The following is a 24,296-nucleotide window of genomic DNA, read 5'->3' as shown; positions in this document are numbered from 1 at the left end:
TTGGTTATTGTGATCCAGTGACCAAAAACCCTACTCTACAAACCTAGCAAATATGCTGGGCATTGTCTTTATTCATACACGTTTGCTAAGGCCTGGAACTCCTTACTTGTATCCATCAGGTCTATAGTCTCCCTGCCATCTTTAAAAATCACTTTGCAAGACGTCCTAGCTAAAATCTACTGACAGCATCTAGCTAAACTAGTAACAGTTAGGAATTATTGAGAAGCAAATTAAATTTTAAGTGACAGTTTGTAAAAATTCAAGGCTCTTCCCAACCCAAAGACCACAGATACCTGTATAGAATTATTCACAGAGTCCATATACAAACATGTGAATGGCTACATAGAGGCTACCATACCTACCAAAAATAAACCCAGAAGAAACACTTAAGAACAAAACCAACTGGTGGAATCCTTGCCCAGACATGGTATATAATAAAAAAAGAAAACTCATGGCCACAACCCTTAAAGTCAAGTGCCATCTTATATAAATGAACAGGAAACTAAGAGGTCTAATCAAGTCCAACAATGCCAACTATGAGGTCAGGATAGCCTAACAGGCTAAGGACAATCACAAGGCCTTCAGCTATGTCCGGAATCTTACAGGTTAGACACAGCAGTGTGCTGAACTGGTGGTGAACAGTACCACCTTCACAGGTTATGGACCAGTAAATTCAGTTCAGACTTTACACACCCCAACTTCCCTCCAGCCCCACCATGTGAAATCCTCTCCAACATACTCCCCCCCCCCCCCCCCAGCTGTCAGCAGAGACTAGGTGGTGATATCACTTGCTAAAGCCAAGAACACCACTTCCATGTGTCCCGACAACATCTCTGGCTGCCTCATGAGCAGTCTAAAACATGGCCTGTTAGGACCACTTGAGGCAGTCGTCAACTATGGCCTGGAAACAGGCTACATTCCAAGTGAATGAAGGACCACAGCAGTCATTCCCTTTTTACAAGGGCAGACCATCAACCAACCCATGGAAGGACAGATCCATCAGTCTAGTAAGCCTAATATGCAAAGCTATGGAGTGAATTATCTAGAATATGATAAACAAAGACACTGGCAAACTACAGACACTGACCCCATCCCAGCTTGGCTTTAAGGGAAGGTCATGCCTACTTAATCCGGTAGACTTCTTTGATAGGGCCACCAAGGCAATGGACAAGAGTAAAGCGGTGCATACTGCATATTTTAACCTAGCTAAAGCATTTGATACAATAACCCATTTGGGCATTGTTGATGAGCTTTGTGCATTAAATGTAAATCCTTACTTAACTGGCTGGATTGCCAGCTGGCTCATAGACAGGACCCCAGAAGTAAGGATCTGTGAGACTACCTCCACTAAGAGACTGATCACCAGCAGAGAACCACAAGGCTCCATGCTGGGCCCACTCCTGTTTGGTATCTACTTCATGGAAGTCAAAGGCCTCAGGCTCACCAAGACACCAGTATCTTAAAAGTTGGTTTAAGACAGACAGATGACTGGTGCCCAAAGCCATGGCCTAAAACTGAATGCCAAAAATTAATTATAATGCCCTTTTGGAAATTGCCAGCCTAAGTTGTTAATTATTTAATTGAGAAAATGTCCCTAGGAGTCAACCCATTAGTAAGGGATCTGGGAACATATGCAGACAGCAAGATGGCCTTTCACCAGCACATAGCTATGATAAGAAAATCATTCTATGTCATCCAAGTTATAGGTATGGGTATGGCATCTAGGGTCAAGAAAGTTATAGTACCACTCTACTCTGCCCTTTTCAGAGTCGTCATTGCCTACAATGCCATGTTTGGCATGTACCTAACGAGACAGTCGAAGCATTTGGAATGCCCACAAGGGTTTCTCACCAGGAGAATGCAGGACATGAATACCCTTTCCTGTACTGATTGCCTAAAGTCTCTGTATTCAGTCTCCTGCAGGCTTTTGAGAGGGTTCTTTGCCTGTCTTACAGGGCTTCCTCAGATCTAGCCCTAATGAATCTGTTGCATGTGCTGAAAACAAAGAACACCAGAAACACTATATCCAGGGATCTGAACGTCACTTGTGACATAAACAGAATGTGCTGGAGAGATAGATGTATGTCCCAAAGGATCCCTACACCATAGAATAGGCTCCCTATCCATGTAAAACAGAGTTCACCCTGACAATATTCAAATGAAATCTTGACAGTTTGATGGAAAATCTTAAATTTACTCCTAGTCGGGCCTCCATGTCCTCCATGTCCGTTATGGGCAGAGGCCATCAGTAAGAAAAGTGGTATCCTAACACCCCTCCCCCCAACAAATCCTTAGTTACCTCCCTCCCTATTAACATGAGCGCCCTCCCAATGTAGACACACACGATACACTTGGGACCCAAATGCTTTGGGGTATGCTGCTAGGCTTGTAAGGGCCCAAGTAGTCATTAGCCTAGTAACAACATATGAACCTGTAATAAATCTTTTTTTTTTATTATCTAAATGCATTCTCGTTTTAGCAGAGTGTGTGGTGAAGCTTCTCCAGAGTTAAGTAGTCTGTTAACCGATCGTTTCCTGCTGACAGCAGTTTCTGGGAAATATTCCCAGCCTGACTTACCCTTTTTATGCTGCTCATTTCTGCAAGCAGTCTTTTGCCTGAAATAGGTTTAGTAGACTTGACATCTGCTAAAAACTCTTTTGGATATAGACTTTTCTCTGAAACGTATTTAATGAACTTAATAGACTTTACCAGTGAGCACTTATCAATAAATGTGATGGTGAGCATGTGTCCACATTCTTCAGTCAGAGGTCAAAAACAGGGTTTAATGCAACATTGAGTTATCAGTTACATCTGGTAAAGAAAAAGATCCTGTTTCATATGCCCATGCAATCTGACTGTTTGGTACAGAGCCTCTTGTCTGATCCGATCCAGCCATTTACTAGTGCTCCTAGCCTCTATTTCCTTCAGATTTTATCTCTTATAATTCCCCTGTACCCTCACTAACCTCCTACAGCATTTGTGGCCATCGTAAGTGGATGATTGAGCCTAGCTGAGTGCTCCAATTTATTTTTTTTATTTTCTAACTAAATTTAGCCTTAGGTTATTTTCTGAGTTTTTTTTCCCTAAATTTAAAACTGCTTTATTGAGATTAGGGTTCTCAGTTAGATATTTAGTCATTTTTTCCTTTTGCCTAATCTCCTATAATGTGCTTAGGCCTTTGGCCTAGCATGTCTGTGTTTTCAGGAAAGCTCACTCAGACTCTACCATAGATTGCTGTGAATAAAAGGTAAGTTTGTTTTTGCTTTCTTGTAATTTGTATTGCTTCATTGCCTTCTATTTTGTATATCGTGGTGTATTTTCTTTGCACTATGTTTTACTTGTGTTCTGCTTTCAGTTGCATATTTAAACTAGGAAAGAGACCACCATACCTCTCAACCTCATAGCGCAAGATATCTGTACAAAGCCTAAAACAATGGGGGATGAAGGCCTTAAAATAGGGACATATTTTAAATGTTGCTCTCATAAACTTAGTTGCTAGAGTAATAGGATTTGTGTTAACATTTTTTTTCTGAAAGATATGAGGTCTGAAAGTCAAATGTATGTCATAATTTTGTGACTTCAGTAATTTGCCAGGGAACTACAATTTTTATGAGGAACACACCAAAAATATGAGGCAAAAATCTGGACAGTTGAGAGGTGTGGAGACCACAGCTGTGTCTCTTGAGTCGCACAAAAATTACATTTTCCTATCACCCTGATGCTGTTGTGTTTCTAAACTCAATTCTCTCTCTAATTGCTGATCCCTTAGGTTAATTTGACCACATATTTCACATATTTCTTTCCCTCTCCTCTTTCATTGGCTATTGTTAGTAAGCACAAAATTATCATTTTGTGAAATCACTTCCCTTCAGCTATTTAAATTTATTGACCATCCTTCTGTACTCCATAGAGCCAGAATATTAAGTGCCCACCCCTTCCAATCTGTCTTGCTCTTTTTAAAGTAGTCATCTCCCCTTAGTTTGCTAAGGCTTGCGTTACCCCTTTTTTGTATCTAACTGCTTAGTGCACATTGCAACTCTTAGGATATTAACCCATTTTTTCCATTTTACATTTAAAATGTGCAACATCTAGTGCCAGACCACCATTTATGGAGAGACCACATTCTGCTTCTCATTAGTCATCCTGTGATTAGTGCTTATGTTTTGCTCCTGGTGAGCGAAGGAGCATAGGGACATTATTTCCTAGTGACTGCTGATCAGCAGAAGGCTTGATAACTGCTTCACAGGTGCCAGCTTGGAATATGTGCTTATATTTTGCTCCCAGTGAGACAAGGAGCAGAGGGCATTGATTCTGTCTCTGACTGGCCACCGAGTGTCTTTGTGAGATCTCCTGATTAGTCTGGTTGCTGTTCAAGGCCTCTACCAGGAAAAGGTGGGTGGTGTAGAGAATGCAGGAGGGCTTGACCCCTGCAAAAAAAAAAAATAACACTTTTTGTTTATATGTTTTTTTTTAACTTTGTAGAAATTCTGGTGTGGTTTTAAAGGTTCACAGTGTTATGCCTTAGATATTTTTATTTATTTGCTTTGGTTTACTGGGTTTGTCTGACTGGGTTTAGTGGAAAAAAAAAACCTTTTCAGCAGAGGCCAAGGTAGAAAAGCTCCAACATTTGTAAACAGACATTCAGTAAGTTTCCTCCCACATTCCAAAGACATGCAGTAGATCGCTCGGACCCTCAAATTGAAGATAGTTGGCTCTAGATGATTGTCGATGTTAAAGTGAAACCCCAACCCCATGTGAAAAATTGGGAAAAAGTGGTTGTGGATGGATGGCTTCAGTAATTTACACAAATAGTCATTAAGAAATGTACATTAACAATTACACATTTGCTAATTAGATCATACCCATATCAAATAAAGGAAATCATTACAGTCTAAAAGATACTTATGCGTTTATTAGATGTTGAACCTTGAACATGTAAAGATGTATACTATTTGGCTTGTCAAATAGATAGTAGATCCTGTGAACAGTGATTAGAAATTCAAAGAAATAAAAGTGAGGGAAGGAACTCAGTAGTGGAGAAAATATTAATATTCTAGTTAAGAGGTGATGTATTAAGTGGGTTCAGAGATAATTATACATGGTTGTCCTAAGATTTATATTACAGCTGTAGAGGTGGTGTGGCGAGGAGTGTCACCAGATTATGTATATGTCTGGGAGAGGCTAGTAAAACTTTTCAGGTATTGGAGAAGACTGGTTGTGAAGCATAGGATTCTGAGTAAAGAGAAATGGTTTGACAATATGGCAAGATGAATATTACTGTGGCATTTATCTTGGATTTGTACAGGGGCATGGTATATTCATGGATTTGATAGGTGGAAGATGTAGTTGTTTTCTAAGTAATTTTACATTCTGAATGGATTTCAGTGGCAGTGGGATGTGATTCCATAGTTTTAGCTCTACTGTTTGAATGTAGAGGGTCACCTGCAGTATTAGATGATTTGTTTATGGTAATTAGTGATTTTTCTCTAGAGCAAAAAATTCTATTGTTGGAGTAGTGTTGTATTAAGTTAAGGGCTAGACAATTTTCTGGCTTATAGAGAAGTCTGTGTATTATAGTTAGCTAAGAACGAACTTGTAGATGTCCTTCAAGGATGCATCTGCAGTCCTTACAAATGGGTTGTCCTGTCGTCAGGCAGCCCTTCGGTCGGCCGGATTCCAAAGTCTGGGTCTGGCCTCGGCTGGTGTCGCACTTCACCTGACGTCATAGCTGCAGTTCTTCGGGTATAAAGGCATCAGCCGATGCCATTTTCCTCAGTCTTTCTTGCCGTGGCGCCAAGCAGAAGCTGTTCGCAAGTGCCGGTCGGTCAGATCCAGAGCTTAGTACTACCGAATAGTACTTCAAGACTTCTAAAAGCTAAGTACCCCGTTGGGGACTCTTTCTTGCCTCAGCTGATGTCAGAAAAAGTGAATAACTGTTTAACTTGTGGGAAACAAATACCTCATAAAGATTTCCACTCTTACTGCTTACCTTGTTTAGGCCCAGACCACGACGTAGCAGCTTGTTTAGCCTGTGCTTCTTTCAACCGACGGACGCTTAGACGTCGGTCGGAGTTTGCTGAACAGTTTTTCGGCTCAGATTTTGCATACATAATGCCGTCGGATCCTCCGACTTCACAAGTTGTTAAGAAACGCAAAGAAAAGGACCGACACTCGCGGTCCGCAGTTTCGGCCGAAACCGCGGTTAAGCAAACCGCGAGTGTCTCGGTTTCGGCCGAAACCGAGCAAACGGTTCTATCTTCAGCCGAATCCATGACTACTACCGAGGCCCCTTCTAACCTGGTTGAATTGGCCTCTGAAATTCAACCTGCTACTGTGGTTTCACAAGAATTATCGGACACCATCCCTTTGGATGTTTCAACCCCTGCACGTGGTGCTGCTAGGCCGCCTGCAGCCATGTCCATAAAGGCCTTTGCCAGGGCTAAAGCAGCCAAAACTTCTAAGTCTGTGCCTGTTAAGCCCCTCTCACAGGCCCAGTTCCAGTTCCCAAATGCTCACTCTGGCAGAGGATCTCATCTCTTTAATAAGGGGATCCCAACCTCATCCAGACAGGGCCTCTCAACCTCCTCCAGAAAAGAGACCTAGAGCAGAGCCCCCTGAGCCAGTGTCCTCAGATGATTCTTCTGATGATACAGACAATACAGACCATCCAGAGGCTCCTTTTTCTCCTTATGAAGACTCCGATGCTGAGGAATCGATTCCTTCTGCCTCTCCACCAGAGGAATTTTCCTTTGGGGAAACCTTACATGCCATGAGAGAGCAATTCCAATGGCAGGGGCAAGATTTCTCAGATTCAAGGAAAAGGCTTAGGACTTTTTTGCATTTACCACAACATAGGCCTTTAGCTATACCTCCAGTTCTTCCTGTTGTAGATGATGCATTTAATGATGCTTGCACTACTCCTGATACTTTGCCTCCAGCCCCTGCTAAGCCCGATAGGTTCTACAGGGTCCCGGACACACATCACCATTTATACAAGGCTCCTTTTGCAGATCCCGAGACTATCTCCCAGGGGCCTAAGGCAGTAGCCGACCTCAGTTAAAACCCTCTCCCTCTGAAAGGGAATCCAGGTCCTTAGAGAGATGGGGTAAAAGTATACACCTCTGCTACTCTCTCAGCTAGGGCATTGAACTGTCAGTTTCATATGATCCAATACCAGGAGTTTATGCTTGATCAGTTAACTAAGAAACTGTCCTCTGATGATTCTTTAGATAAGAAATATGTTCTAGAAATGGTGCATAACATTCAGCGGTTAGTAACCATTCTTTAAAATGTGGCTATGATGCACTGGAGGCTTCCTTTAGATCAGCCATGACTGGCACAGTTATAAGAAGGCATGCATGGTTGAAAGAACAGGTCTTGCCAGATCATGTTAAAGCAAAACTATTAGATGCTCCTATGGATAAGGTCAGTTTATTTGGTTCTCCTGCTCAGCAGGTACTGAAGAAAATGGAAGAGAAGGCAAAATCTGTACAAACAGTGAAAGATTTCTTACAGGTTCAGCCTCCAAGGTTTAGCAGGAACTGGCCTTCCAAAATTGGTCCTTTCCAGACTCCTCTAAAACACAGAGAGGCAGGAATAGGCGCTCAAGAGGCAGAAATCAATCCAGAGGAGGTGCCTACAGGGACGCCAGTGGCAAGGTAACAACCAGCGAGGCACAGACACAACTACTACCACTGCAACAGGACAATCACAGTGACTTGGCTCTGGCACCGCCTACCAGGGAACAAATAGCAGCACCCTTAGGCGGAAAGTTAGCCTTATTTTCAAAAACTGGCACTACATCACAAGAGACAAGTGGATTTTGCAAACTATAGACCAAGGCTACAGGTTTCATTTCCATACTTTACCAGGAAAAGACGAATGCCAAACCTACCACCAAATCAAAAGACAGAAGCTCTAAAACAAATAGCTCAATTAGCAAAGATGAGAGCTGTGGAAAGGGTACCATCTATGGAACAAGGAAAGGGATTTTACTCCAGACTATTCCTGGTACCAAGAAAAGAGAAAATTGGAGGCCTATTCTCGACCTGTCCGCTTTAAACACATTCATCATTGTTCCAAAATTCAAAATGCTGACCCTACAGCAACTTCTTCCCATGCTGGGCAAGGAGTATTGGCTGGTGACTCTAGATCTCAAGGAGGCATACCTGCACGTCCCCATATGACCAAATTGCAGAAGATACCTCAGATTTCTTGCAGGATCAGAGCATTATCAATTCTCAGCATTGCCCTTTGGCTTATCTACTGTGCCCAGAGTGTTCACGAAATGCCTGGCATCAGTAATCGCTCACTGCAGGCTTCAGGGAATCCAAATATATCCATACCTGGACGACTGCCTGATACAAGCGGACAACAAAACAAGCTAACAGAAGACTTACAAAGAGTCATTTGCTTACTGTAAGCCCTGGGATATACAGTCAATATAAAAAAATCAAGACTGATACCATCCCAAAGAATAACCTTCTTAGGTGCAGAATTGGACACAGTAAAACAGATGGCATTCCTAACTGCAGAAAACAAGAACAACTTCCTCTCTACTTCTTGGCATTAACAAAGCAGAACAAACTAACAGCAAGGAAAGTACTGCAGGCCTTGGGCTTCATGGCATCCTGCATAATCCTGGTCCCTCATGCCAGACTGCATATGAGAAAGTTACAGTGGTACCTGAAGAATTTATGGTCTCAACACAGGCACAGCCTAGAAACCGAAATACCACTAATCCCATGCCTGAAACAAGAGTTCCTATGGTGGGCTCAGGCATGCCAGTCAAACCCAGGTTTGCCCTTCCACAGCATTCAACCAAGCCAAACCATCACAACGGATGCCTCAGACCTTGGTTGGGGGGCCCACATGCTGGACAAGTGCATACAAGGCTTATGGACTCCAGATCAGCTGCACCTGCACATAAATCAAAAGGAAATGCTGGCAGTAAAACTAGCAATCCAGAATTTCAGACCATTCCTCCAAGAAGGGCAGTTGATGATAAGGACAGACAACACCACAGTCATGTGGTACATCAACAAACTGGGAGGCACTCATTCATACCCTCTATGCCGGATGGCACTGGACCTATGGAATATGGCTCTGAGCTACAACATTCAGTTACAAGCAATTTTTGTACCGGGAAAAGAAAACATCCTAGCAGACATATTAAGCAGAACTACCTCGGATGCTCACGAATGGATGCTACACCCGGACATCTTCAAGGTCATCACAAGGAAATGGGGACTGCCACAAATAGACCTATTCGCATCCCCACTCAATCACCAGCTCAAGAAATTCTGCACAAGGACGTACCACCCACTTGCTTGGAAGGTGGACTCTCTATCCTTCAGTTGGAAAGGCCTGACAGCATATGCATTCCCACCTCTTCCTTTAATGCACAAGGTGCTATTGAAAATCAAAGAGGAACGTCCAAGGATCATTCTGATAGCTCCAGACTGGCCAAGACAACATTAGTACCCATTACTGAGGAGCATGTCTCGGGGGAAAATGTGGACACTACCCCTGATTCCTTTGCTGTTAACTCAGAGCTACAACACCCTGCATCCAAACCTGAAAACTCTGCAGCTGACTGCCTGGAACATTACATAAGAGCAACTAACCCAGATTTATCCCAAAGGGTTAAAGACATTATCCTTGAGGCCCGCAGACCCTCAACAAGAAGGAACTATGCAGGAAAATGGAAAAGGTTTCTCATTTGGAGTACTGAAAGGGGAAAAGATGTGTCAAAGGTAGACATTGCCAACATCCTGGAGTATTTGGCAGAGCTTTTCCATACAGGCCTGTCCTATTCCTCCATCAAGATACATGCATCAGCTATTTCTGCAGAATACGGCTTCGATCCCCCTGTCTTCTCGCATCCTCTACTCAGGCAGTTTCTGAGAGGAATTAAAAATGTAAAACCTCCTAGGAAACCACCATTACCAGCATGGGACTTGAACTTTGTGCTAGAAAAATTGACACTCCCCTTTCAACCAGCAGCAACAGCAGATCTTCAACACCTATCCTGGAAAACTGCTTTTCTGCTGGCAATTACCTCAGCAAGAAGGGTTTCTGAGCTACAGGCTTTAATGGCAGTACAACCCTTCCTAATCTTCCATCAAGATAGAGTGTCCATGAGAACAAATCCTACATTTATGCCTAAGGTGGTATCCAGAGTGTCTTTAAACCAGGCTATCCACCTACCTACCTTCTTCCCCAATCCACAGAACAGGGGAAAGACTGCTGCATACTTTGGATGTACATAGACAGTTGCGCTACTACCTGGACAGAACCAAGGGCAATAGAAAACTGACCAGCTTCTGGTAGCATATGCAACAGGAAGGGAAGGAAAAGCAATTTCAAAACAGACAATCTCCAAGTGGATAGGAAATTGCATCAGATTCTGTTACTCCTACCATGGAAAGCAAACTCCACAGAACATAAGGCCTCATTCTACAAGGGCTACAGCCACTACCACAGCTTTCTTATGAGGAGTGGCTACCAAGGACATTATAGAGGCTGCTACTTGGACCTCCGTGCATACATTTGCCAAGCATTATAACTTACCTTTATACTCTAGATCCCGAGCAGGGTTTGCCACTGCTGTTTTGCAAGGGATCCTAACTACACCATAATTTTTTCTTCCTCCTCCCCTAGTTTGGCTATGGTATTCCACCCATTTGTAAGGACTGCAGATGCATCCTTGAAGGACATAGTACAGTTTTGTACCTACCATAAATGTAGATGTCCGAACAGGAATGCATCTACAGTCAGGATTACCCACCCTCCTTTCCCCTCTGTGGTATTCCTAGGGTATTTGCCCATCTAATAGCTAGCTGGGGTGGGATCTCTTATGGTGTATTTGTTTGTATATATGTACATACATGCTTATTTTTTGTGTTTGCCTTCTACTATTTGGAAACATTGGCATTTATCCAAATTTTAGCTATCCAAGAGGGCAACTGGCATCTGGGGCAAGAAACACTGAGGAAAATGGCGTCGGCTGATGCCTTTATACCCGAAGAACTGCAGCTATGACGTCGGGTGAAGTGCGACACCAGCCGAGGCCAGACCCAGACTTTGGAATCCGGCCGACCGAAGGGCTGCCTGACGACAGGACAACCCATTTGTAAGGACTGCAGATGCATTCCTGTTCGGACATCTACATTTATGGTAGGTACAAAACTGTACTTTGTCTTATCTTTGGCTTTTCTCGGTTAGGGGTCGCCACAGCGAATCACCGGTCTGCAGATTGATTGGCAGTGAATTTTTACGGTGCCGAGTTGCCAGTTCGACGCCCAAACTTCACGGAAGGCACACCCACGCGCACCTACTTGCATGTCTTTAAAGCTCACTGAGCCGCAGGAAGGACATGCAGACTCTGCACAGAAGGAACTCCAGCCAAGAATCGAACCGAAGAACCTCTTGCTGTGAAGCGACAACGCTAACCGCTGCACCACTGCGGCCTTTAAGAGTGAACTTGTAGTTGTCACAAGTTTAATTCTTTGAGTGCTAGAAAGTGTTGTGTTCTGTAATAGTTTACAACAAATATAACTATTTTTTTATAACATTGGTCAAGTTTAGGTAATTGTGAGTCTTGAAGGTTAGTGAAGATTGGGACAGCATAGAGGAGAAATGGCAGAAAGAAAGTAGAGGTTCTACGTTTTCTGGCCATGTCAGTGAGGTATGATTTTACCCTCTATAAAATACTTTGTTTTTGATGATTTTTTTAACCACTTGTGAGACATGGTGGCAAAATTTCAACTGATCTTCTATTATGACACACAGTAATTGTGTGATTTACGTGTTCTATAATGTTGGCAGAGATGATAATGAATAATGTTTTGGTAGTGATGTGTTTTGGAATAAAGAGCAGTAACTTTTCTTTATGGTTTAGAAGTAGATGTGAAATATTTGGCCATGTTTCATTCAGTAACAAGACTTTTTGCCTTAGGTTTTGGAGAGAGTTCAGGCAGAGTGTATTAGTGTCAAGTCATCAGTGTATCGAACTAGGGTAGCATATTTTTTGGAGTGTAGAGGTGTTTGCTGAATATGTTGAAAATTATGGGGCCTAATATAGATCTGCACCGGTAGTAAATGGCAAGAAGGTGGTATTTGCCATTATTTCTGTTGTGTGTTTGTACACACACACATATATATATATATATATATATATATATATATATATATATATATATTTGTTTTTATATTATGTTTGTATGTGTGCGGATCTACTTTGAAAGGTCGAACCTCTTATAATCAAAATCCATTTTCACAAAAAAATAGATAAAGCTTAAGTAACCGAACAGCAACTTTTTCCCAGGTAAGTAAACACTAACTGGCCCAAATGAAACACACACCAAAGTAAGTAAAACCCACCTAGGTGGGGTTCTGTGCCCCCCCCAACTATATATACCAACTCTGGGATCACACTACACTGGAGAAAAGGGCATGTTGGGCAAGCATTTACTTACTCTGGGAAAAATTTGCCATTTGTTTATTTTAAGCTTTCACGATTTTTGTCTCGCAAAAATGGATTTTGATTATGAGGTCTGACCTTTCAAAGTAGATCCATATGTGCATATATACAGAGCTCCTCCCCCTACCTGTCTGTGGGTGTGATGGAGCATTCACCTGAAAGTACAGGGACTGCCTTTCAGACCCACAGATGGAATTCTTTCAGTTTTCTAGGGTGCAGTTGGAAGAAGAGAGGAAAATGCAAGCTTGTAAACGCCTACTGTTCCAAAACAAAACACACACACACACACACACACACACACACACACACACACACACACACACACACACACACACACACACACACACACACACACACACACACACACACCACACACACACACACACACACACACACACAAACAAAAAAGGCTGCTGAACATAACTTAATAGCAAATCCAACCCCAAACTGTGTACATCCAAAAAAGGGAAGTAGAGGGTGGGTACTGCCAGTGACGCAGTGTCTTCTACAAACTCTACTGTTACAAGTAAGTAGGACCTGCGTGACTGTACTGTGTTAAACACGCAGCCTTAATGGCATATGGGTACATTCCCTAAGCGTACCCAACGTGGTAGGAGGAAGGATAAGGTTACAGGGACCCCTGGAGACTGGTCCTAGTGAACCTTGCTGTGGATTTAGCAAAGGCGTCCAGCTTGTGTTTCTTTCAGGTGTGGACAGAGGACCAGTTTGCTACCTGCAGAATACTTCTAAAGTCCATTCCTTTCCAGTACACCACTGAAGAGAAAAAGGTCCTGGTGGAATGTGCTTTTATCTCACCTTACCATGGTGAGTGTAACAAAAAATGATGACAGACAACAGCTAATGTGCAGTGGTTTGCTTACAGACAGGTCAACTCTTCTTCCTACTTGTGTAGGAAATAAAAAAACTTTCAGCCTTCCTAAAAGGTTTCACATCCAAGGTGTGAAGCGTCCTCTCTCCCTTATCCTTAGATTATGGGAAGAACACAGGGAGGGTTAATAAGACTGAATGTGGGTGGATTCTGAGTCCACTTTCAGCACGATAGTGGGGTTAGTGCATAACACAACCCTATCCCTGTGGAAAATCAGGTAAGGTTGTCCCACCATGAGAGCTTGCAGCTGACAGCATTGCCTTGCTGATGTCAGAGCAATAATCAAATTAAAAACTTCAAATCAACCTGAGAAGCAGATCCAAAAGTTGGTGTGATGTGGTCAGTTTGTCCAGATTGTCACAGATTCCAAGGAGGAGGAATTTGCTTGCAAGGAGGTTGTGTATGCAATATTTACTTCATTAACCATTTTAGCATAAGAGAAGAAGAAAGGGGAGGATCCACTGGCAGCCATGCAGAGATGGCTGCTTAAATACACCTTAATGGATGCATATGATAAGCCATCCTGAAGTAGCTCACACAAGTATTTTAAGTCCAGAGGGATGTTAACTTCTAGGGGCCCTCTGTTTCAGTTAAAGCACCACTTAGAAAACCTCATCCATTTGTAAGCATAAGAATTTCTAGTAGCAGTGTTCTGGCCTCCTTTAATACCTACTGCACATCCTCTTGAAACAGTTGCCTAAACGGAGTCAAGATTGAATCATCCTGGCTATTAGTGCATTTGCTTCAAATTGCAGTTTACCATTCACCCCAAGACTGCGAGTAAATCCAAAATGTGAGGAAGTCTGTGGTAATTACCCTTGGCCTATACCATTAGAAGGGACAACCAAGATTTCCTGGGCCAATAGGCAGTCACCACAGTGATTTTTGACATTTCTTTGTGAACCTTCAGAAATGCCTTGTTAATCAGTGGAAAGGGTGGTAATACATAAAGGCATATTCCCATCTAAGGGAGCAAGAATGCTTCTGTTTTCCAAGCATGGCTGCAAGGAAGTCTGGAACTACATTTCTCCAGTTGTCTGTTTTGAAAGGAGGTAAACCGATCTACTTTAGGCTTTCCCCACATCTGGACTAGATGCTGGAACACCACCACCTTGAGCTGCCACTTGTGCAGGTCTGCCCAGGATCTGCTTAATATGTCTGACACAACATTTTGCTTTGACGAGATGTTGGATGCCTGAAGAATCAGAGAAACCTGTAATGACAGCTCCCAGGCCATCATTGCAAACCAGCACAAATGATATGACCTTGGATCCCTTTGTTTGTTGAGGTACCACATCACTGTGGTGTTGTCAGTAACCAACTGAAGAGGACCAGAAGTCCATCGGTGTTGAAGGACTTTAAACTTGTAGATCACTGCCAACATTTCCTTGCTGCTGATGTGGTTCTGTGTGTCCTTGGACCCCCAAGTGGCCTGCACTTGCACTCCCATTGACATAGCTCCCCAAGTGAAGTCTGACGAATCTGTCTTGACAGATTCTGCCAGAACACAGAAAAGAAGAGAAGTCCCAGATTGACACTCAGCTGTGTTCTCCATGACTGCATCTCTTGTCTGATGAAGAGCAGCACCAGTCACTGAGATTCCAGGGAATGTAGGTGCTTGGTCCAGCAATTCTGGACATACCATTGAATTTTCCTCATATGGAGATGGGCTAGTGGTATCATGAGAACCACAGATGCCATAAGTGCTACAATTTTTAGGCGTTCTCTTGCTGAGATGAAGTTCCTCTTGGAGATTTCCTAAACATCACCAAGTAACAGGACCATATGTTTGTAGTCTATTAAGCACCCCAGGAAGATAAGTCTTTGTGAGGGTATCGGGCATGGGTTACAACGCTGCTTCTTGAGCCCTAGTTGGGACAGTAAGGTCGAGACATTCTCTAGTAATTCCAGACACTTGGATACAGACCCTGCATATATCAGCAAGTCATTCAGATAAGGAAAAATGTGAATTCCAAGAGTCCAGCAAGGAGCCACTACTGGCGCAAGGCATTTAGTAAACACTTGAAGCACAATGGAAAGTCCAAAAGGCAATGTAGAGAACTGATAGTGCGAACCAGACACAATAATCCTTAGATAGCTCCTGAAGTGATGAGCAATGGGGGGTTATGGTGATATGCATCCTTCAAGTCCTGACTCACTGTGAAGCAGTGGTCTGGCAAAATAGAAAGGAGGGGGAGCATTTTAAACCTGGGGACCTTTGTAAAAGAATTCAGAAAGGAAAGGTTCAGCACCAGTTCCCATGATTGGTCTTTTTTGGGACCAGAAAAATTCTGGAAAAGATCCTTTCATTCTTTCCAAAGGAAGGGACTGTCTCTATAGTCCCAGAGTCTAGCATTTGCTGGAGTGTAGGAGGGAATAACAAAGTCTGGTCCAGTGGGTGAGGGAGCATCTTCTTGAACTGAGGCAGTTTTCCCTCCACTGCCATCTGTAACCTCTGCCCAAGTATATTGAGCACTCATTTGTCAGAAACTACAAATGGTCAAGCTGCCTTGTTGATAGCTAACTTTTGAGACTGGCCACCTAGAGGGTGACTCTGGAAAGAGAGGTAGGTTGGAAGGGAGGTATCCTTTTTGGAAAAGGAACCTCTCCTGTTAGGTTTGGCAGAGTTCTTGTCCTGCCATTTCCTTTGGTGCATCTGGATTTCTGTTTGTTGGGCCACTGAAAATTATCCTGCTTAATAGAGGGAAATTTGGAATATGGACCCCTTATTTCAGATTATCTCAGTCATTCCAGTGTTTAGGGATCTGATTAGCTGCTGTACCAAACACACAATCAAAATCATCTAGTGGAGCACTAGACCTCCTCAGAAAAGTTTTGTGTGTGCAACCACACATTACCTCCTTATCACCACAGAAGTTGCTGCATTTCTAGTAGTAGTAGTATCGTCCCCTTCCAAGGAACCCTTTAAAACATGTTTAGACATTTGAGAAACATTGGACAACAATGTCTTGGACATAGACTTTTAGCTGAGTAGGTTAAGATGCAAGGGAATTCATCTAAACTTTACATACACCTCAACACAAACCTCCACATAAAACCTTGGTAGTGAAACACCTTAAAGGCTAAGAGTCTAGCCACTTGCTTAGCTTATGAGAAGCGACTGAGTGCAATGAAGATGTAGTCTTTTTGTTGGAAGATGTCTCTGGGGACTCAACATCAGGATCTGTAGACAAGGGGGCTTGGAAACCAGCCATGGTTGAGCACACCCTGAATTTCTTAAACATTTTTTCAGTCAAAGACTCATTCAATAAAAGAGAACTGCAAGCTTTCTTAAAAAACAGCCTGCAACTCTGGGATTAATGGAGGGAAGGTTGCCACATTCGAGGCCTCATCCACCAAAAGATTATATACCCTTTTGACTTCTGGAGCAGCCAAAGATTGTTCCCAATTAAAGACATTCCTAAGTCCAGTCAGCATTTGGGAAAAAGAAAACATCTGTTTGGTCTTCTGCACCTCTTCATCCTTAGAGAAAGCTGATTGATCAGACTGTGGCACTTCTGAAATGTCAGATTCTGAATTTCTTTCAAATTCAGGATCCCTGAAAGGTTGAACAGGGGTGTAAGCTCCGGCATTACTCATAACCCAGGTTTATACCCCATAATCAACTGCCTGAACAATGGATCTAGCCGTAGCCACCACCACAGGTGGAAACTGTTGCTCTGTGACATGGCGGGTCTTCTGTCTTTTTTTTTTTGCATGCACTACACTAGTGGGAGAATCCTCATAGGGAGGCGTATCAATACTTGCAGCAAATTCTGCACCCCTAGCTTCCCCTGCACTTAGAGTTTGGTTTTCCCATACCAGAATCAGGCACTGGTACAGCCCTGGAGGATGTGTCTGACCTTTATGCCATGCACAGTTATCACACTAACATCACACCTTGGGACCCTGAGGCAACAGATTGCGTGGTCCAGTAGCCTGCTTAAAGCTATTGCGTAGACTCATGCTGTAGGCTGAGGTATATTTCTTGACTTAATTGTATATGTTTTAGGTCCACAAGGGACAGATGATGGTCATGGTGGTGGGGCATCGTATCTGAATCTGTCAAATCGGGATACAAGAAGCTATCCAGCTCAGTAACAAGTACTGGCTGCAAAAGCCAAAGGAGGTGAAGTTTCAATATTTATCAAAGACATACACACCTTCAGGCTGGTCAAACAGTATGACACACAGGAGACACTCCAGGTGCAGTTAACTGTTGGCAAAACACCCGTTCAAAATCATAGCTAGCTTACAGACCCCCAACCATGATTCAGGAAGCCCATTCCACCTATCTGGACTTACTTGAATCCGTCAAGATTCAACCCTCTACCCTGATCCTGGGCAACTTTACCTACCCAAACACAGAGTGGAAGACCTATTCTAGCTCAAATATGAATGCCCAGAGATTCCTCAACTTCATTAGTGCCAGTGCATTGGATCAGCTTGTCGACATCCCCACAAGAGATGAAAATATCCTGAACCTGGTATTAACGACATGAGTAGCCGCTATGCTACCCCTACAGTGTCATCCTCCTTGGTAAGATCCAACCATAAAGCAATCACTTTCAAAGTCACCATCTCCTCTGCCCCCCCCCCCCCCCCTGCCAGAGTCGAACAAAAAAAACTTTCCAAAGCTGACTACAACCTTCTGAGAGCAGGTATAAGCAGCTTCACAGCCACCATCGTTTCAGTAGGAACAAGCACTAATGTCCAAGCCTACACCAAAAAAAATGTATATGAGCAGCTATATAGCTGCATGGACTCCAGCAATACCTCACAGGACCAAATCATCTTCCTCAAGGAAGAGTAAACCTATCTGGTGGGCAGCAGCAATAAACAGACTCTATAATAAAAGGAAAAAATTGCTGTCTAGGACCAAGAAGAAGCAGGTACCAAGTTGGAAGCACTCTCTCCTTTGAACAAGCAAATAAGGTCACTGGTAAAATCCTCTAAGGCTAACTTCGAGTCCAAATTGGCCACATCCACAAAGGATGATCACAAGGCCTTCTTTGCATATGTCTGCAATCTCAAAGATAACTCTGCTCTGAATTGGTGGTCAAGAATACCGCATACACAAAGTCCATAGATATAGCCAACCTGCTGCCAGGCAAGTTCAGTGAAAACTTCACCCCCCCCCCCCGTCTCCCCATCAGTAAACCAGGACATCCCCAGCACCTACCCCCCTCCCCTTATCACCAGTGAGCAGGTCTTTAATGCCCTCTCAAAGGCAAAAAATACAGCCTTGATGGGACCCGACAACATCCCTGGCTGTGTCCTACATGAACTCAGCAAGAGCTCTCAGCACCACTAGGCACCCTAGTCAACAAAAGCCTGTGCACCGGCTTCATTTCAGTAGAATGGAGGACAGCCACTGTCATCTCTCTACACAAAGGTGGAGCATCCACCGACCTAGGCAGTTATATAGGCCCATCAGCCTAACTAGCCTGATCTACAAGGCCATGGAATGCATTGTCATGGACCTTATAAACAAGGACAGCGACAACCTCCAAATGCTCAATCCCACACAGTTTGGTTTTGTCAAAGGGAGATCATGCTTGTTAAACCTGGGCACCTTCTTTGAAACAGTTACCAAAGCCATGGATGAGGGGAGGACCATGCAAGACCGCCTACCTTGACCTAGCCAAAGCCTTCAATGTGAACATCCTCCAAGAGGGCCTTACCCAAACTAATGACTGGTGCCAGATACATGGCCTCAAACAGAATGCCAAGAAATGCATCATTATCTCCTTTGGGGAAAATGGCGTCCCCAGTAATTATCACATTAATAACAATGTACTAAGCAAGCAATCAGTCGTGAGGGACTTGGGCACCCAGGTTAATAGTAACTTGACTTTTGACAACCACGTTGCTTCCATTGTACAGAAGGCTTTCTACGTGGCCCACCTCATAAGTAAGGGTATTTCCATCCAGGAACAAGGAGGTCATAACATGCCTGTACTTCTCCCTTATCAAACCCATTATCGAGTACAGTGCTCCCTTCGGCTTGTACCTTACCAAGCGCATGCAGCAGTTGGAGAGACCACAGAGTTTCCTGACCAGGAAAATCCAGGATCTCAAACACCTGTACTATACAGATAGGTTAAAAGCCCTATCCCTCTACTCAGTCTTGTACAGACTGCTCAGAGGTAACACCTGTCTGGCATACGAGGCCGTCTCAGACTCGGTCTTGATGGAGTTGCTGCATATCCATAAGTCAAACTCCACTCACACAACCTGCACGCAAGGCCTCAACCTGGTCTGTGACATTAATAGAACTTGTTGGTGGGATAGATTTGTGTCCCAGTGACTCCCCCATCTGTGGATTAGACCCTCTCTCCATGTCAAGCAGAGTACCTCACTAGCCCTCTTTAAGAGGAACCTTGATGACTGGATGGAAAACGGAAATTATATCCCTGAGATCCCACCTGTGTCCCTGCTGGACAGGGAAAACTGGTGCTGACTTTGTGGGAACATGTGGGAAATTCTTAGCTAGGCTTGTAAAGGCCTCCGGGCCAATAGCCTAGTATCGTTCTATGAATGTATGACCAACCCATTAAAAGGATGGACAAATCCCACTGCCATACCTCTAATTAGCAGTCTGAACACTGCACTGAAAAAAGGACAGTATTTTCAGTAATGTAGTTCAAAGCACAAAATGCATATCACAACATTTCCCCAATTTTACCAAATAAAGGCTAGTTTCAGCACCAAATGATTAAAAACAGCCTACAACTGTATTAGACAAATAAATCATAAACTGATGAAAAATTCCTGTTAGAAATATTTAACATACAAAATGGTGCCAAAAGCCATCTGAAGTCCATTTCTGCAGGGGTTACCCTTCTAAAGACTGCACTGAAGAAAATTACCTTTTCAGTATCACAGATCCAGGCACAAAATAGATGCACAAGAATCCCCTAATTTTGTTAAAAGTTATATTCAGTCAAAATGATTGGTACAGCCTTAACACAGTGTTAGACAAAAAAATGAATCATAAACTGATGAAGAATTCCTGTCAAAAATGCATGACATACTGTTACCAAAATTGTGATTTAAATGAAAAAAAAGTTTAAAATAGTCATAACCCCAAAGGGAAAAAACTGCAATATCAGCAAGTTTTCCTGTCAACATTTGCAAGTGAAGCTTTTACATACATAGATACATACATTCAAATATTTCAAGCACTGGCATTAAAAGCCCTTCTAGCTTGCCAATATACCAAATCACTTGTTCCCATGATAAGTGTCCAGGCTGTTCTTAAAAAAAAAAAACTAGTTCTTGCTTTAATATAATTTAGTAGTCTGTTCCATGCATTAGCAGAGAACCAATTAGTACACTTCTCATTCCTATGGTATCTTTTGCATAGGTTGGCTGATGATTCTCTAGTACTTTTTGATAACACCAAACATTCACATATATAATTGTCTCTAAATGCCCTATATACTTGAATAATATTGCCTCTTACTATTTATGAGACACTGTACAAGTTCAGATATTTTAGCCTTTCATAATAACTTACATTTTCACATCCATGGATGCCCTTGGTATATTTCTGCTGTACTCTTTCCAGTTTACTCATGATTGTTTTCTTATATAGGATTCCCATATTGTTATTCCATACTCAAGTTTGGGTCTAATGTAGCTAACAATTACTTCATTTTTGATTTCCTAGACTTTACAAATCTTTCTATACAACCTATAGTTGTTTTAATCAACAGTACAGGTCTTGCTGTGTAAGTCAAAGTAAGAACTGAAGCATATACAGCATTTCTAATCAGAAAAAAGTCACAGCAGCAGGATTCACTATTCAAGCACCGATAAAAAAGGTAGGAGGAGGAAGTTATTTATTGCTGCAGTCAAGACAGGCTTGAGTTTAACTTCTAGCAGAGGGTTTATTCCAGATTACAAGAGTGCATGGAATAAAGTAAACAAATAAGAAAATGTTCTTTAATAACAGTGAAATATAATGTATTGATGTTAACAGTTTGAATGTGCTTTCAGTTCCTGCAGGTCAAGACAGTGAAACACTTGCAAGCCCTTCAGTTGTTGTGAATGGACGGCAAAAGGTCTTTCAACATAACAGGTAAGCCTCAAAGATAATGCAGCTATACAGAATGTATGGATTCACAAATGATACAGCAACTTTTGCAGACTAAACTAATTCACTAGACTGCTCCCACATCTTATATTTTAATTTCTGTAAACATCATAAATGTTGCACGTACTTGAAATATGACAGTCTGTTTTTAGAAGTTGAAGGCAGTATTGCTTTCAAATATTGCAAGTATTTCTCAGCTGTTTAATGTGCACATTACAAATCTGTATTATATTTGAGACAGCAAGGAGTGGTGATGCCGTGATATGAATACAGCTAAAAGTATAGATACAGGTTTGGAGTTACTTAATTGATTTCTTTTCTAATGAAGGGTACTGAATTTCAGGTCATTGTGTACACCTGAGTTGCATGTTGATAAGCAGCTGAAGAGTGCATGAAATATTTAATATTAAAAAGATAAACAATAGTAGACCATCACTGGAATAATCTTTTGTGTGGTGAAGAGACTGCAGTAACACGATTTTCTGATCCTAAGGAAGTAGTCTGGTATTACGTAGCGGTAATGTGAGTGTGATTTCCTTAACTTAGGCTGCACTTTTATGTGTGCTTCTCTCTGTTTTCCCTTTATTAGTCAATGTTAAACTCACAACATTCACAACTCTAAACCTCGGTTGGGCGAGTAAGCATTCAGGCTTATCTCTGAGCTTTCTAGTAATAAACGCAGAGGAGGCACAACAGTAGATAAGTTTAAGTAGACTATTCATGAACATATGCAGGTATCACAGTACAAAATCAAATTCTGTGAGTGAACTATAAAAATAGAGGGTCCTAAGAGGCTCTGACAGTTAATTACATCATGTATGTAATAATATGAATGTAATTTTCAGATGGCTCTTGTGTTAAACTTTCATTGCCCCTGGCTTCAGTCTTTATCCTCATTACTTTCAGCATTCCAGCCCAAAGGTATCCAGCCACTCAGCTGCTTACATCTGCTAATGTTGGTGTAAAAATGAGTGACCATCTTATTATTTCATTTCTTTTCCTTTATTGGAAGACTTTGAAATGGTAGCAACATTTCCACTTCATTTAATAGTTTTTAGTCTGAGGAAGAAGTGCTTTATCTTTTGACAAATAAAGCCTTGTTTTCATCCTCTCTTCCTTGTATTGTAAGTAAGAATTACTGCATTCATCTGATTGCTGACTGGAAACTGCCTTAAATACCAAAACATAAACTCCTATCCCCTGTACCTTAAATTTAACATGCCTATTCAGTGATGCAGTACCAAAATTCTTCACACTTTTTTATTGTACAGTAGAGTTGATTGTCCAAATATTCATTATCCGAAATGTATTCATTATCCGAAATGTCAATTATCCGAACATAGCCTTCCAAAGTTTTTGGTTAGGAAACATAAAGTCTGAATATGTAAATGTTATACATATTCTTTTGTGCATGTTTTGTGAGCTTGTACTACAATAATATACTGTCGTTTTGTACTTACAGTAAATTTGTTTTATTTTTTAATGTTCATCAGACATTTTTAGAAGTTTTTATCCAGTTCAGTTATGTTTGATTATCCAAACTAGCCTAGGTCCCAATTAGTTCAGATAATTGACTCTCTACTGTACAGGATGACAGACTTAAAGATAACCATTGAGTTTCAGCTGAAGTTATTTTTTGCTCCCCATATAATCAACAGTCCAGAGAACAGAGAAGATAAACAAGGTGACTGGAAAAGTGTTCAAGGTTTTTTTTTTCACACCTCCCAAGATGAGTCATCTCACTATGGGCATGGGCAAAAAAAGGACCAAGGGTGCAGACTAAGCAGCAAGACCGATATCATCTTTACTTTAGCCAGGAAAAAAGAAGTCTACATTTGCCTAGGTTTGTTTCAATAATCAGGTAGTATTTTCTTGGTTTTGTTGTTATATTCATTATCATCTCTGTTATCTTGTTACTCTTGCATTTCTCAGGGCCATAGACAGATGTCTATCGAGCTCAATATGTCATTCTGAATTATCTGTCCTCTTCCCTGTCATGTCGATGTGCATTGGTTTTACCACCCCTAACATTGTTTTTGAGTAGGCATTTGATTTCAGCGATGCAGATATTTTTGATATCTAGAAATGGCATGTATATGCATTACCACATTGTAGAAAATATGTCTGATGCAGTAAAATTTTTACAGAGATTGTATCTTACCATTGTATCTTAAGGGACCATTTACCATTCTGTAGTTGGATATCACTGGCATGTTTTTCAGGATTGCTGCTACCAGGACTGGGCTTACACACAGATGAACTAAATGACATGCTTTTAGGGGTGGTCATTCTCCATTTATTTATTTATTCATTCATTCTTTAGATCATTGTTTCTTTGCAGGAAAATAAATATAAGGGTCGCAGGTGTACTTTTTCTTAACACTAAAAATCAGTTAACTGAGAGAATGGAGGTTATTTTCCACATCTGGGAGGGAATTAGCAACAGCAAGAGGACAAATGGTACCTGTACAAGAGAGAACAGAGGCTGTAGCATGCACTTCCTGTATGTTTAAACCTAACTTTGGAATGGGTAAAGCCTGTGGGTGTAGCTGTCTATGTAGCGCAATTGTCCCATATGAAGAGGTAGCTTCCCTTTTTGGAAAGGTGTATATCTTTGTGTTTGCTGTGAGTTAGAAGTGGTTGAGGGTTTCAAAATATATTTTGTTTCTTGAGTATTTTTATTAAAGCAAAAGTCTGGAAAAATGTGATGTGTTGAAACAGAGATGAGAAGCAGCAAATGCATAATAGCTCAGTCTGTCAAGCATTAATTTGTGCATGTAAGAAAGACCTAAAGTAAAAACAGTAGTATAGCTAGGGTGAGG

At 41.9% G+C, this 24,296-nt stretch overlaps 1 protein-coding gene across 3 annotated transcripts in view; it reads left to right on the top strand.

Moving 5' to 3' along the window:
- Positions 1-24,296, top strand: part of NBR1 (NBR1 autophagy cargo receptor) — a 1,427,595-nt gene that overhangs the window by 1,161,889 nt on the left and 241,410 nt on the right. For all 3 annotated transcript variants that reach the window (XM_044054653.1, XM_044054654.1, XM_044054652.1), the window contains one exon: positions 21,378-21,459. In XM_044054653.1, the coding sequence (XP_043910588.1) occupies positions 21,378-21,459 (82 nt within the window). The remainder of the gene's footprint in view (positions 1-21,377; positions 21,460-24,296) is intronic.

The sequence above is a fragment of the Protopterus annectens genome, chromosome 13.part0 (genome assembly GCF_019279795.1).
Source record: "Protopterus annectens isolate FY-2018-M chromosome 13.part0, PAN1.0, whole genome shotgun sequence".
Classification (NCBI taxonomy): Eukaryota; Metazoa; Chordata; order Ceratodontiformes; family Protopteridae; genus Protopterus; species Protopterus annectens.
This window is presented reverse-complemented; position numbering and strand designations above follow the sequence as displayed.